At 40.3% G+C, this 15,737-nt stretch overlaps 2 protein-coding genes across 2 annotated transcripts in view; both read right to left on the minus strand.

The window, feature by feature from the left end:
- Nucleotides 1-576: 576 nt before the first annotated feature.
- On the minus strand, nucleotides 577-15,637 carry LOC134749446 (uncharacterized). The gene is made up of 15 exons (XM_063684382.1): nucleotides 15,307-15,637; nucleotides 14,059-14,208; nucleotides 13,401-13,539; nucleotides 12,968-13,155; nucleotides 12,528-12,681; nucleotides 12,013-12,173; nucleotides 11,341-11,464; nucleotides 9,924-10,045; nucleotides 9,199-9,313; nucleotides 8,501-8,680; nucleotides 7,278-7,527; nucleotides 6,337-6,540; nucleotides 3,389-3,528; nucleotides 2,635-2,856; nucleotides 577-980 (listed from the first exon to the last, which is right to left on the minus strand). The coding sequence occupies exons 1-15, from the start codon at nucleotides 15,567-15,569 to the stop codon at nucleotides 597-599; spliced, it is 2,796 nt and encodes a 931-aa protein (XP_063540452.1). The 5' UTR covers nucleotides 15,570-15,637; the 3' UTR covers nucleotides 577-596.
- Nucleotides 5,659-15,737, minus strand: part of LOC134749434 (putative phosphatidate phosphatase) — a 136,881-nt gene continuing 126,802 nt past the window's right edge. Inside the window, exon 6 of the mRNA XM_063684366.1 lies at nucleotides 5,659-5,984. Within this exon, the coding sequence (XP_063540436.1) occupies nucleotides 5,916-5,984 (69 nt within the window). The 3' untranslated portion in view covers nucleotides 5,659-5,915. The remainder of the gene's footprint in view (nucleotides 5,985-15,737) is intronic.

The following is a 15,737-nucleotide window of genomic DNA, read 5'->3' on the forward strand; positions in this document are numbered from 1 at the left end:
TGAGTAACTTGTATTTCTTACAAATTGTGCTGTTAAATAACAATATCAGTTTCTATCGGACAGACTCAACAGGGTAAGTATATAATGACTGCACCTAAACCACGTAAAAGTAGAAAGTATAATTTCGTTACATTACATTTAGTTACTCAATCGACGTTGAAAAATCATTCTTACCGTGAGGTAATAAATCAAACTTATTTACTTATGCTTAATGAAAAGGAAAAAAAACAAAGGTTTCTTAAGCAAATATGGAAACCAGTTAGCATTAACAACAAAAAATAGAAAAAAAAACAATTAGTTCTAAGTACCTAAATAAACTTGAAAGGCTCGTTTTGACTTCTACAAATAGTTTTTGACATGAACATTTTGGCCATGAGAAGAAAAGTCATTTTAGTACTGTCATGGCATTCCAATGCCATTAAAATAGGTAAACAGGAAATTATCTGGTAAATATCATAAGTAGGTAAAATCACAAGATCATATATGACATAGTTCGCGATGTTACGACCTGTCAAAAAACATCTTCTTAGTTACGGCACTAGATTCTCTATAACTAGATATGCGCTAATGAAAAAGTAGAAGTAAGATAATAATCGTTAAACGTTCAAATCCGAATCATCTAAAATCTCTTTAACAGTTCCTAAAATTTTCTGCTTCACATCATCTCTGTCCTCATCTTCAACTACCAAATACTTTTTTATCAACAACAGCGTCTTACAAACCAAACTCTGCTTAGACATCCATCCTCTCTTCTTTTCTCTAGAATTCTTCAACGTGAACTTCATGAGACTTAGCCATGTTTGTGTGAACGCTAGGAAGTCTTCGGTGATATCTTGTGTTATTTGGAAGTGTATGAGAGTGTGCGTCCATGGTTGGGATGTCAGTGTGGCCACTAGCTTGGAGTCGCTTTTGTTGAAAACCGCGTGTCTAAATATAGCGCTGAGGGTTTTCCAAGCGCCGGAGGGATGGTTTTTAGATTCCTGTGCCAAGAGTAATAATTATATTGTGAAAGGCAAAATAGGCGGTATCCAATTGCCATATAATATCCAATTATTTCAGGAGTTATAACGACGTTTGATAAACTAATGCCGAGTACACATATTGGGCCAACGTAGACCGATTTAAGGGACGCAGTTATGCGTAAGAGGGGGCAAGCAATATTGTTATAGCATTCCGCGTTCCTTAGATTGGCCTACGTTTGCCCATTATCCAATATGTGTAGCATTGTGTACTCCGCATAAAACGAGTAACTTTTTCGAGAGTAGGTACTTTATAAGAACTTCCTTATTACCTAACTTCCTCGTGCATTATAATAATTACATTCGTGATTAGTGATTACTATTGCTTTAGTGCTGCGTTGTTATGAGATAGAAAGGAAAAGTAAAGTGTTTGTAAATTTTAATATTTGTGTATTTAATAATATTTGTTTGTGTCCTTGAGGACTGAAAAATAACTACCTAAGTAGTCCTGAAAAAAATATTGGTTCAATTTACGAGACTATAATAAATTAAGTAATTAAATTAACCTAACTATAGTATTACTGTATTACCGGCTAGTACTATCCTTAGAACACAGCATTTGAATTCTTAACATCAAAGCCCGCAACACTGCTGCTCAACAGAACCCTCCAAGTCACAAGACATGATTAAAGGACTTTTGGCCCCGTAGTTAAGTACTCTAGCCCAGCTTACTGATAAATTGAATTATAAATTATATTGTTTAATACACTAGCAGCTGAAAGCTGATGCGCTTGTTTTTTTTAAACTACCTATTAGAATAACTATTTTTATAAGTTAGATTTAAACCTTTCATATAAGATTAGTCCTTACAAATCTTTCCTCAAATCAAATCTGAATCCTCAACATCAGTAACGCATCATATTGCTGTTCATTATAGAAGTCTCCAGATCACAGAGAGTATTCATCACGGGACTAAGAGAATATTCGGCTCTGAGTTGAACTAACTAGCCTATATCTCATTCTGTTCTATTCTATTCCTAATTTAAATTAAAGATTACTCTAACTTATACTAACCCTAACCTTATACCATATCATTACACCACGCAACATCAGATCCAATAATGCACATATAGTTACTGCCATTCAGGAAGCTTCATGGTTATAAATTGGGATGAGATGGGGTTCAGGGTTCAGTTTTCAGATTGTTATTTAAACTAACCTTACAACATAGCATCTGAATCCTCAACATCAGAGCCCGTAACGCATCATACTGTTGCTCATTAGAAACCTCCAAGTCACAAGACAGGTTATTGATTTGGAAGAGATGGGATTCATTCAGGGTTCAGAGTTCAGATTGCAATTTATACTAACCTTACAACATAGCATCTGAATCCTCAACATCAGAGCCCGTAACGCATCATACTGTTGCTCATTAGAAACCTCCAAGTCACAAGACAGGTTATTAATTTGGAAGAGATGGGATTCATTCAGGGTTCAGAGTTCAGATTGCAATTTATACTAACCTTACAACATAGCATCTGAATCCTCAACATCAGAGCCCGTAACGCATCATACTGTTGCTCATTAGAAACCTCCAAGTCACAAGACAGGTTATTAATTTGGAAGAGATGGGATTCATTCAGGGTTCAGAGTTCAGATTGCAATTTATACTAACCTTACAACATAGCATCTGAATCCTCAACATCAGAGCCCGTAACGCATCATACTGTTGCTCATTAGAAACCTCCAAGTCACAAGACAGGACAAGAGGTGTATTTGGCCCGGAGTTGAGAACCATGTAAAGTAGTTGAAGCAGAGATGCCCCGCGCTCTGAACTGCTGTCGTCCCGGAGAGACTTGATTATTTGGTGGGATTGGATTTGGAGGAGGGATTTTGGCTGTAACACGCATAAAAATATTGATACTGTCATGTAATCAGAGTGGTAAATAACGTCCGTGTGATTACAAATACAGTAAAAGCACAGGTAAAAGTAGGCGCTTGAAAGTACTGTGAGTCAAGCAGATGAACATGCTGCACTGGATGTTCAGACTTGCAGAGTACCTAACACGGAAAGTCCGCTGAAGCGAATAAAAGAAATCATACTCTTGTAATCGTTTAATGTTTAATGAAATACAGGCAGTAAAGTAACTAGTAGGAAGGTCCAAGGAATGCTGGCATGGCCTGACTGGTACCTACGGTTTTAAAACAGAGACAGAGAATGTGGAATGTCGTATTTGGGGCGAAAATATCAAAAATCGGTTTTAAATTGGACGTTGTCCAACAAACGGGAACCAGCCCACATTAAATCTCCATTCAAATTCTTTCGTGGGGTTGGTTCCCTTTTGCAAAATTACGTCAAATTTAGAAACAATAAATTCAGTCAAGGATGCAACCGGAATTCGTTTAAACTATGCTAAGACGAGTCTTACTTGATAATTATTCTTAGTGAAGTAATGCACGATGTACGAGAGCAGCTGTAGCGCAATACATGCAACTTTGGTATCCATGCTGTTGGTTGCCGAAAGCAGACGAGGAAGGAAGCCAGCGCGGTTTATGTATGTCACTAACACTGGGAGTTCAAACATATGTAATTAATGGAGATACGTACAGATCAATCTTAATGAACATCTTTGAACTGCTATTGCTTACTAGAAATACCTAATAGTTAGATATGATATAATTCAGTTCACACATGCACAAAATATCATTTGAAATTTACCAATCGCTTTTCGGTGAAGGAAAACATCGTGAGGAAACTGGACTGATTCTAACAAGGCCTAATTTTCCCTTTGGGTTGGAAAGCCATATAACAATCCCTTCAATTTTTCTCTAATCCCCAAGCTATTTACCCTGCTTACCCATCCCGAGAAAATTATACTCGTTTACCTCATAATTCACTCAGTACCAAGATAAGATCAGTTGAAAATAAAATTTCGGAAGGGGATGTAAGTGGAGCTGCCCGTCTTTTATTCTCCCACGACGACTTGGCTGCGCACTCTGCTGAGACCTACGCCGTCTTGATTGAAAAACACCCCGCCCCTGCCGCCTCCTTGACGCTGCCAGTTCTACCCGCCTCTGACGACCCTACGATACATGTATGCGAGGACGCAGTGTTGCAAGCCATATCATCGTTTCCCAACGGATCTGCTGGCGGATTAGATGGTTTGTCTCCACAGCACCTAAAGGACCTGACCACGAAGTCTCTAGGCGAAGCAAGAGCAGAGTTACTAAAGGAACTCACAGCGTTAATAAACCTAATGCTATCGGGCCGCGTACACCCCGAGATCGTCCCGCTGTTGTACGGTGCTAATCTCGTGGCCCTATCCAAAAAAGATGGCGGGATTCGCCCGATCGCCGTGGGTTGCACCATCAGACGATTGGCTTCAAAGCTCTGCTGCAGAAAGCTCAATAAAAAACTGACAAACGCCTTCAAACCTCGACAGCTGGGTTTTGGAATCAAGGGCGGCTGCGAGGCAGCGGTACACGCTGCGCGCACTTTTTTGAATCGTCCGGACTTTGAAGTTTTTCTAAAATTAGACGTTAAAAATGCCTTTAATTCGGTTGACCGCGGTGCTCTGCTAGCAGAAGTAAAAAAAGAACTGCCAGACATTTATAATTATTTATGGCAATGCTACGGAGCACCATCAAAATTATTATTTGGAGACAAAACTATTTTATCAAGCATGGGCTGTCAACAAGGAGACCCGCTTGGGCCCGCCATTTTTAGCTTAGTCATTCATCCAATCATCACTAAACTACATTCAAAATTCAACCTCTGGTATTTAGATGATGGATCCCTTGGTGGTGATGCCATAAATGTTCTACAAGACGTTCAATACATAATAAATCAATTGTCCAAAATCGGACTTGCGTTAAACTTTACCAAATGTGAGATTTTCCTACCAGATCACCTTTCACCGGAAAGAAAAATTGAAATTTTAACTAACTTTAACACGGTCCTGCCAAATATTTCTGTTCACTCTAAATCGTCCCTCACCCTTTTAGGCTCTCCAATTTTAGGCCCTGGACCCAAGCGGTTCTCCCAATAAGATTTGGGGGGCTGGGTGTTCGCACATCCGCGAGCATAGCTCTACCTGCTTTCCTGTCCTCTGTGTACGGCTCGCTTTCTCTCGTCGGTATTATTTTAAACCGTTCCTCGATACCAGACGATGAGATAGTGAACCTGAAGGAGGCCAGGGAGGCCTGGTGTGAGTCGTGCCCGAGTGCGGACATCCCAGTTGCCCGTCATTGTCAGCGGGATTGGGACTCCCCACTTCTAAAGATAGCCCATGCCTCACTCATGGAACACAGCCCGGACGATTTCGAACGTGCGCGCATTCTGGCAGTTTCCGCCCGCGAGTCGGGCCACTGGTTAAAAGCTCTCCCATCAAGACAGATCGGCACTGTTCTGGACCCAAGTAGCTTAAGGATAGCAATATGCTTGAGGCTTGGGTCCAGAATATGTGTTCCTCATACTTGCGTCTGCGGCAAGGATGTGGACCAGTTGGGCCGCCATGGCCTCTCATGCTCAAGAAGCGCCGGCCGAATATTCCGCCACGGCACCATTAACGATTTGGTACGTCGCGCGCTTGCCACCGTGTCTGTGCCTGCGGTTTTAGAACCTGTGGGCATGGCAAGGGACGACGGCAAGCGTCCTGACGGAGCCACGTTGGTGCCGTGGAAATTAGGAAGGGCCCTAGTGTGGGACGCAACTTGTGTCGACACCTTTGCACAGTCCCACATTCAGGGGACCCGCATTCGGGCCGGCGCTGCGGCAGACCAGGCCCAAGTACTCAAGCGCCGCAAATACTCAGCGTTGCTTAACGACTATGAGTTTGCGGCGCTCGCGGTTGAGACTTTGGGTCCCTGGTCAGCCGACATGAAAATATTCATGGGAGCACTGTCGGCGCGGCTGGTCGACACCTCAGGGGACCCCAGGGCTGGCGCGTACCTCTTTCAACGTATTTCCCTTGCAATACAGAGAGGTAACGCCGCCAGTATCATGGGGTCTATGCCGCAGTCCGACTTATTAGAAGGGGTATTTTCTTTATAATTGCGTTCGTTTTTTGTAGGTAAGTATATTTTATAGCTTGTGTGTTTTATTTTATTTCTAGGCTTAACTTTACCTAAATGTTGTTAGTGCTTGTTTCCGTTTTTTTTTAAATATAATGTCAAAACAATCCCTTTCGGAAAGACTATTTTTTGGAATTAGGGTGCCAAAGTGGATCAGCGATTTCTGCATGTAGGGTGCAGTGCAACGGAAAGTGCAAAGATAAGGAGTAGTTGTGGGTTCCCGAAAATTGTAGTCACTTCTCATGATTGGTTTCTCGAAATCTCGAATTAAGAACTGATGATAAAGATTAAATAAACTTCTTACCTCTATTATCATTCTGCTTGTTAGCAAAACTCAACAAATACAAGCTCAGCCTGAGGCAAGCGAATTCGTAGTCGTACCGTGCCTCGTCCCGGTCCTTAGTGAATATAGCCGTTGTCAGGACAGCTAGCTTAAGGCAAAGAGCGTCGTCCAGCTCTTCAGGGACTAGCGCGGAGGAAAGCTCTAGGAGGTAGCATATGTTGGCCTCTGGAAAGAAAGATACAGGGTGGAAGTAGAAACAGCTTATCGTCTCGGCACTTAGTGAATATAGCGGTTGCGTGGAAGGTCGTCGAGCTCTGTCGGACTTAGTGCAGAGAAAAGCTCTAGGAGGTAGCATATGTTGGTCTCTGAGGGTGGAAGTAGGAACAGCGGATTGTCGGACAGCTAGCTCGAGCGTCGAGCTCTTCAGGGTCTAGCGCGGAGGAAAGCTCTAGGACGTAGCATATTACGTTGGTCTCTGGAAAGGTACGGGTTAGAAGTAGGAACATTGGCGTCGGGTCTTAGTGAATATAGCTTTTGTTAGGATAGCTAGCTTAAGGTCAAGAGCGTCGTCGAGCTCTGCGGGGACTAGCGCAGAGGACAGCTCTAGGAGGTAGCACATGTTGGTCTCTAAAAAGAAGGTAAAAAAATAGATTATCATTTTGTTCACACATTACACTACACTACCTACTTCGTATAGTTCGTATATGTAGGTAAGTTTGTATAGTTTGGTATGTAGTGATGGCTACGTCCTAACTCATTGTATGGTGAAACACGTACTAAGAACACAAACATAGATAAGTAGCTACATATGTACAATATACATATATTATGTAATCGTGTGTCGATAGATGGCAGTAAATTTACTGTGACTACAAAATTTACTATGACAGTACCCCTATAATATATATATTCTCTTTGCTCGTATTAAGAGTTTTGTCTAACTGGATTATTTAGACACCTACCAATCGAACAACCGAAGTCTATCAATGCTTTAGCCAGCACTTCGGGCAGCATTGGCCAAACGATCAGCCCAAAGTCCTCTCTCCCATCGTCATCTATTTCTTCCAGACAGCTATAGATGGTTTTGTTGCAGTTCTGCAGGACTTGAGCGTCTTTGCTAGATGTCAGAATGCTGAGGAGGAGCTCCCATACGCCGGGGTCGGAGATCAGTTCTGATGGTAAGGAGTCTTCGATCTTGAACCATTGGGATAGCTAAAATGATCATTAGTGGTTTATATTTCGTATTTTGAGCGTTGTAAGTGGATTTCTTCTTAATGAGTTAGAAACGAATAATATTTCTATAATTAAATTGAATTCAACTACAATTAAAATTATGAAGTGTTATAATAACAGAGCAGGGTTGTGCGTGTATTAAAAGGAAGGTTCTAGGTAAGGGCGTCGCCAAGGGGTGGCAGGGAAAGGCAGCTGTCTTCCCCTAGAGAATAAAATTTGTAACTAAATGTATACCCCTCCCCCTCCCCTTGGCCGTAGGCCATATCAACTGCCCTCCCCCTAGCCCATCGGCTGGCGACGCCTATGGCTTCCAGGCTGAATGTTGAGGAGAATGAGGAGCTCCGTAACTTAGAGTAGAGATGCAACGGATTGGTGTTTGGCCTGATACTGGATACCGAATATTCGGTATCCGGCCGCTGAATATTCGGCCGGTGGAACTATACCTACTTCTCAGTTTTTCAGGTGCGCATTGTGTAGGTTTTGACCAGGCCCCGTAGTAGACAACATGCCAATCGCTAACGGTCCGTAGTGAACGAAACGCAACTGTCACTGTCACACTTATATGGAGGAGTGAGGAGTGATAGAGAGGCACAAAGCGATTCGATGGCGAAGCGTATAGCGATTGTCACCTTGGGTAGGCCGCCTGTTTCGTAGTGAACATTCGCCCGGACTCATTTCTAGGTTCGAAATGAGACGCGTCGAGTAGAATTATGACCGTGACCGTTTCTTAAATCCAATCTGTTTACTCCGAAATCAAGCAGTTACTACCGGTATCCGGCCAGATAATAGGTCACTATCCGGTATCCGGCCGGATAATATGGCACTATTAAGTATCCGGCCGAATATTAAAATAAGGGCCGGATAGGCCGAATACCTACCGGATAGTAACCGAATATTCGGTACATCTCTAGTCTAGAGTCTAGAGTTATTATGGATCCTGAAGGATTATTACCACTTGCAGCCGAACTTTTTGATGAATCCGACGCGAGATGAAGGCCCACAGTAGCAGAGCCGGATTATGCGTGTAATACAGGGAGGGTTCCGGGCACAGCATGGAAATAAGACGGTCCGTGGCTTTCTCTAGATATACTCTCTCATTCAGGGAGGATAGCGTGCCAGATATTGAAGACATCTTTTGTGAAAAGAAATGGAAATTAACATTATTTTTGATGTAGCAGGTAAATTGTTTGTGACACTAAAACAATCCTAGGGTCAATTTTCGCCTGAAATTAACTGAACCATTATTATTAAAAAAAATTATGATATAGGAGGCAAACGAGCAGACGGATCACCTGATGGTAAGCGATCACCGCCGCCCATGGACACCCGCAGCACCAGAGGGGTTGCAAGTGCGTTGCCGGCCTTTAAGATGGGAGGGAGTACGCTCTTTTCTTGAAGGTTGAAGGTTTTAATTTTATTGTCATAAATAGGCATTGGAATTTTCATCGCAAAGTATCATAGAGTAACTTATACTAGAGCAGTACTGTCATAGTAAATTTTGTAACCCCAGTAAATTCACTGCCATCTGTCGACACACTTTAAAACTATAAATGAAGATTTATAAAACTACGATAAATGTATTTAAATATGGATAAATGTTTTTTTTTATTTGCATTAAATCGTGGTATTAGATTAGGGTACTAAACTAACTGCAAAAACTAGCCAAAGGGCCTTTATTATGTACGGAGGCGGCGTAAAGTTCTTTGGCAAGCGGAGTATGTGTTCTATCAGGGGCGGCAACAACGGCGCCGTTACTTCTTCAGGACTGAAAGAAATATAGACGTTACGGGTATCGACAGAAAGTCCAAAATTGGGTAACTGGACAAATGTAAAAAACAGTTATAACCATCGTACTACTAACGCCATCTAGCTATGCATAGCGGAACTAAAATAGTTCAAATATAAATAATAAGGTGGTGCTACTAGTACCCGGAAAGGGGTATTTTGTAGGTCAAGAAATGTGTTTCAAAATATTTATAATTTCAAAATACATAGTATTAGAAAGAAAGATTTAAGACCTTTAACCCTTAAATGCATAATGATGTATATATGCATCGTATATTTGATGGTCCGTGGCTCAATATGCAGCTATCCAAAATCACATTTATTACTTTTATACAGCATGACACATCTATTTCAATTTATTAAAAAGTTATACAAAAAATCATGCATTTAAGGGTTAAAAAATGTGGCTTTCCATTAGAGAAGGGTCCTTACGCTTCATGCGCAATAAGGACCATTCTATCAGAATTTCTGTTGGAATTTCACATAAAAAGGTCATTATTACACTTGAAGCATAAGTACCCTTCTGTGATAGAAAGCCACAAATGTGTATAGTAGCATAGAATAAACTAAATTTTATTATCCTAGTTTACTTGTCAGAAGATTGGCAATAGAAGTAAATGTAGACGAGCAAGCTGTATGGATGTCTCTTTTGTAGTTGGTATCCAACGTTGTGCGGCTGCTCTATTCCATTCTGGAGTTCCACCAAGCCCATCTGTAAATATTAACAAACTATATTTAAGTAGATACATGCATGACTCTACCTCTAAACATGAAAGACTTCACACTGCACAGGTGATTCTGCATAATCTTATGTACCTTTTTACCTCACATCTAAAATAACTAACATATAAATGAAAACTGTAATAGATGGCATATATTAAAGAAAAAAAAAACCGGCCTTTACCACTGGAGGGCTTCGTCACTTTTTCTTTAATATATGACATCTATTACAGTTTTTAATTTATATATAGTAGTGTGACTACATAAAAACACAAATCAAAATATTTAATAAAATAATTTGATTTGTTCCCCAACTTGTTAACATATAAATGTTTTAAACATTTTAATCTCACCCTCTTTGCAGAGCGTAACTTCGTTGTAACTCTAATGTAACTACTCGTATCATTTCTTCAATTTTTACTTCACGTTTTGAAAAATAAAAACAAATTTATTGGTCTACTTAAGTTAGAAGAGTTTATAAACATAATTATTTATTTTTTGAGATGTAAAGACCACCATACAACCAAAACATAACAAAGAAGATACGATACTACTAGCGCCCTCTATCAACAAGTAGTACTAACGATTTGCAGCTGTTACACCAGCTTGTAATGCTGCACTAACCACGTAAAGAGTAAAAAAGCTAAATAAGTAAAAATCAAGATTAAAGAAGACTAAATATATTGTAATATTTTTGCGTCATGGTCATAGAAACTACATGAAACATCCCGCAATCTGTGAAGATTATGATACTACTAACGACCCCTAGCCATGAATAGCATATCTACAAAATTTCAGATAATAGTACTGAGATGGCGCTAGTAGTACAACCATGTGGTATTTCCCAAGCACAAAATCGTCTTTCAAAATATGATACCATTACAATTTTAGAAATTAACCACTCGCGATCAATGTAGTTCTCCAAATATCAAATCAAGTTTAGTGAAAAGAGCGAAAACAAATAATGAAAATAACTAAATACAACTAAGATAGGTACTACTAACGCCCTCCAGCCACGAATGGCATAACGAAAATAGTTTAAGTCTATGGAATTAGATGGCGTAAGTAGAAGTTCTAGATAAATACTATTTGCAGGACTGCAATAATTATAGTGGTATTTTTTAAGAGTTTCAGTTAAATTAAATATCATCGAAGTACATAGAATTATTGTAACGATTAATTAAGTTTACTTATATGCTGATGGTAGTTACGTTTTAAAATTTTCATACAATACAATGTCGTTATAATATTATGTTTGTGTGGTTTTTATGTATATAAAATACTAACGTGTATATCTCTTGCACAAGTGTTGTTGTCTGACCCAGAGTCAACTTTAAGGTACTTCTGAGCTAAACCTTTCAGCATTTCTCCGAGTAATAATGTGCTCACATTGCGCACGGTCATATCGTTTCTGAAAAAGTAAGGGATAGGTACGTCTAGGTCTAGTATGATATGATGTATGCCAAAGTTTTAATTGAGTCTTTGATGTAAGTAAGTACATACTGGATACGCGTACGCCGTACAATAGTGCAAAATATTGTAGTTACAAATCTGTCACAGCCTAGCATTACATAGATGAGCTATACGCGTGCGCCCGTGAGGGACAGAACATACGCAATGCGACAATATGATTGTTCGAGCAGATTTGTAGCCTACCATAAACCATACTAAATTTACAAAAAAATGTGATACTGTGACAAGGACAAACAATAACAGCGCTTTCTCTGCTACTCCTACTGAAAGATACATAAAACTATCCCGTTCGGTCATTTCCCCTCACCCCTCATGCCCGATCCAGTTATACTAGATTCATGGCCACAGCAGTAGATGGTGCTTACTGCGTAGAGGACATTATACTTGTCAAATCCACAAAATGTACGAGTGCATATTTTCACTAACTACACATTTATTTATATTCGTCTTACTCCTAACTCCTTTGTCTATCTTTATTTCACCTACCTATCGATTTGAGACTGGGGCAGCATAATCAGGTATCCTTTGGAGAATAAAACGTCACAGAACTCTGCTCGCAGTTGTTCATAGGTCGCATCGTACATGAAGTTTAACATAAACTTCAGGAACACTCCGTATTCTTCTGTGGAAAGCTGGTCTTGATTTTCCTAGAAATTAAAAAAGAATTTAAAAAAATTGCAGGCGGAAACTGGCAACATCGATGCGGAGATGCGGTTGCCCAATCGAAAAACGCTTTTTGCAAAGAATTGCCAAAAGTATTGCCATTAAGTAGACGGAGCTTTAACGCGCCTGGACTAAGATGACCTTGGACTATCACAAACTTGGTTGGACTTGGACACCTTTATGACGCTAAAATAAGGCTCGAAAGCTTCCCACAAAGTAACCGATAGGTAGAAGTGAAGAGCCGCTATAAGGAAAATTGGAAAGTGGAGTCAGGATCCACAGCTGTGAGGAACCGACAGAAAAGTCTTCTTCTCTCTATAATAGGTACAGGTACGTACCTTAGTAAAGCCAACAAGTTCGAGCAGAACTCGGTGTATGGAATCCTTTAGTGAGAGAGCACATTGCTTTGATGCTGTTATTTCTTCTTCGTCGGCCAAAATTGATTGCACGAAGCTAGGGTTTTGTTTGCCGCTGTCGAGTAGTTTGGCTAGCCTAAAAATTATGTCTCAAACGTTAGATTAGAGGATATTTGTAAATATTTTGTTTTTGCACCAATGTGGCGTATTGGTAGCAGCTAAAACGTTAACAGACATTTTGTTTTAAGAATAAGAATACGCATTCATTTATCTGTCATTTCTCAACCGTATTCTAACTAAGTACATAATATTATATTTAAGGACAAAGATCCAATCCAACCCAGTCTACCCACAAATATCATTTTAATAACAATGTGTCCGTTTCGCTAATCTACGTCCAAACAAGTAAGCGGTTTTCTTACCTCATAACATCCAATCCAAGCTTACACGTCACAGCGAAAAACATCCCACACATCTCCTTATCTCCAGTCAGCATCGAATGATTCAAGCTCCCAACGAGCAGCCCAAACCAAACTCCCAAGACCTCTACCAGCTTCGCCCCAGTCTGGCTCCTCAGGTCCAGGTCCTCTGGTTGGTAGGACACCAAGGCCTGGTGGTATGGAATACAAATCGGGTTAAACCGAAACCGAGAAAACTGATTATAAGTTTGGTACATATTTTGATAAATCACGTAAAAACAATCTGTCAAGGTGTCGTACACAATAATGAACCGATAATGAAGAGCGATTATGGCTTACCCGGCTTACCCTACCTGGAGGACGAGAGGCAGGCGAGGGGCTGCTCCACGGAGAACGCGCTGTGCGGGGAGAGGGCGGGGCTGGTTTTCTATTATACCTGCAGGACGAGGGCGCTGGCGAGGACTGTGGGGCTGGAGTTCGTGCGGGGCACCAGGGACGAGAGGCAGGCGAGGAGCTGCTCCACGGAGAACGCGCTGTGTGGGGAGAGGGCGGGGCTGGCTTTGAACTCTGATATACTGGAAATTAAATGAGTTGAGGTATAGTCAACTTGTCTAAGGGTGATGCCTTATGGTCCCACGCATGCATGCTTAGCGAACCACGGTAAAAAAAGCCTAAGAGACGTAAGATGATGATAGTTTCTATGTATATTAGAGTGCTCCCCCCACTCCCGGTCCAACCCTATCATATAAAAGATGGTTGCTACTCGAGGACCTTTCTGACCGGAGCGGCAGCCAACGATTGAACGAGCATAAATGTGCCCAGCACACTAACAATAACATACATACATACATACATATAATCACGCCTATTTCCCGGAGGGGTAGGCAGAGACCACGGATTTCCACTTGCTACGATCCTGATATACCTCTTTCGCTTCCTTCACTTTCATAACATTCCTCATACACGCTCGCCGGTTTAGGGTGCTCTTGACAACAATAACAATAACAACTCTTAACAACAGTCTTGCACAGTTCTCTATTTCTAATTCGATTATCTCGAATCTGTAGAACCTACCAACCATGTTTTAGACTCACCCATTGAGCAGGTCACAAAGGAAGTGCATGGGCTCGATGGCGCCAGTGTGTTGCTGTAGGGCGCGCAACGCCGCTGCCACGCACTGCGCGGCGTGCTGCTCTGTAAATAGACGCGCGCACCATAGCAAACGCACGCAATGGACGAATGATCTGCGAGGACAGGGAAATAGTTATTTGTTTTTACAAGGGGGCAAAGTTGTTGTTTAACCTGTCGTGCTAATATTGATACCCGAGCAAACGAAAGAAACTGAACCAAGAGCGTAGCGAGTGGTTCGAAAAATGGAATCTTGAGCGTTGAGAGGGTTTCAAGGCACGAGGGTTAAACAAATTTTGCCACCGAGTGAAACACAATTTTTTTCATCACACCAACAAAGAAAAATACTAACTGTAAAATATCAAACAAAATCACGAAATCGATTCAAAATGAATGTTATTCATTCTGTTGATTCATTCAAAATCATCACGTAAAAGTCAATTATACAAGCAAACGTATATATATATATAAGAAAACAACTCAAAATTTGCATTTGATTACTTTGCCTCTCATTGTACGTGAATAAAATGCAACTTTCTGATCAGTTTTTGAACAATCAATATACCCTTTACCAGCTGGTGTGGTGAAAAGAAATAAAACGGATCCCTTTGTAAATAGATTTTACACAAAACTTGCAACTTAAAAAGATAACGATCTAGACGTATTTGAAGGAAGGTAGGTATGTTCAAATAGATCGTAACATGTAAAGAATTAAAGATTATAAAATATTAAAAAGATAACGTACGTACCTACCAAACCAGCGAAACATATAGTCGTAGATGAAGGTACCTATGTAATTTAATGTACGGTCCGCATCAAATAGATTGTAACATCCAAAGAAAGTAAAGCCTGACCAGTAATATATGATCATTGTCAAGAGGGCGCTGTTCATTCTCATGTATAGGGTGACAGTTCAGTATAGTATGAAAAAAATAGTTCCAGTGAAATTCCGCAACATGGCGTGTGATCACATATTCCTGGTCAGGCTTTAACAAAATCTATCACAAGACTCGTTTATTCCAATTTTAACAAGAATGTTTTGCAATACCTATATTTGGTCGCTTTGGGTTATTCTTGTGCTAAATAATCATATTGATTTGTAGGTACGCTACGCTAATTATTTTATAGATATATTTATTTAATTTGCCACGGCTGCCCATGGTAAGAAAAGGTATAATAACATGAATAACGGTACAATGTTGACAAAACCTTACCTAAATAAATTTAAATCCAAGTTTGATGTGACTTCGCAGAGAAAGACTGTTATATCATTGTCTAATAAATATTCTACAAGACGAGTCCTCTGCTCACACTCTTTGTTGTAACGGCTTAGTACTTCAATCAAATAACCGCAACCTTTTTCTTGGGCGGTAGGGTCTCGAGATGTTAAAAGCCGCTTTATATCCGAAAGAGCGTTTTGTCTACCACTTGGGTTATAAGTTCTGCTGAAATTTGAATTTACTAAACTATGCTTCATTTTGATACCGCGTAATTTCGTAAGTAACGGTTTAATGTAAAACTTTTTTAAAGTTCCCTCCAAAAGAAAAAAAAACTTCTTCCGGCGACCTTAAGTAAGAAGGTTTGATTGGTGGTGTGTTATTTATGATAACTTTATTGTATTTGTATATTTTTCGATTATTAAATA

The sequence above is a fragment of the Cydia strobilella genome, chromosome 18 (genome assembly GCF_947568885.1).
Source record: "Cydia strobilella chromosome 18, ilCydStro3.1, whole genome shotgun sequence".
NCBI classification, from domain to species: domain Eukaryota; kingdom Metazoa; phylum Arthropoda; class Insecta; order Lepidoptera; family Tortricidae; genus Cydia; species Cydia strobilella.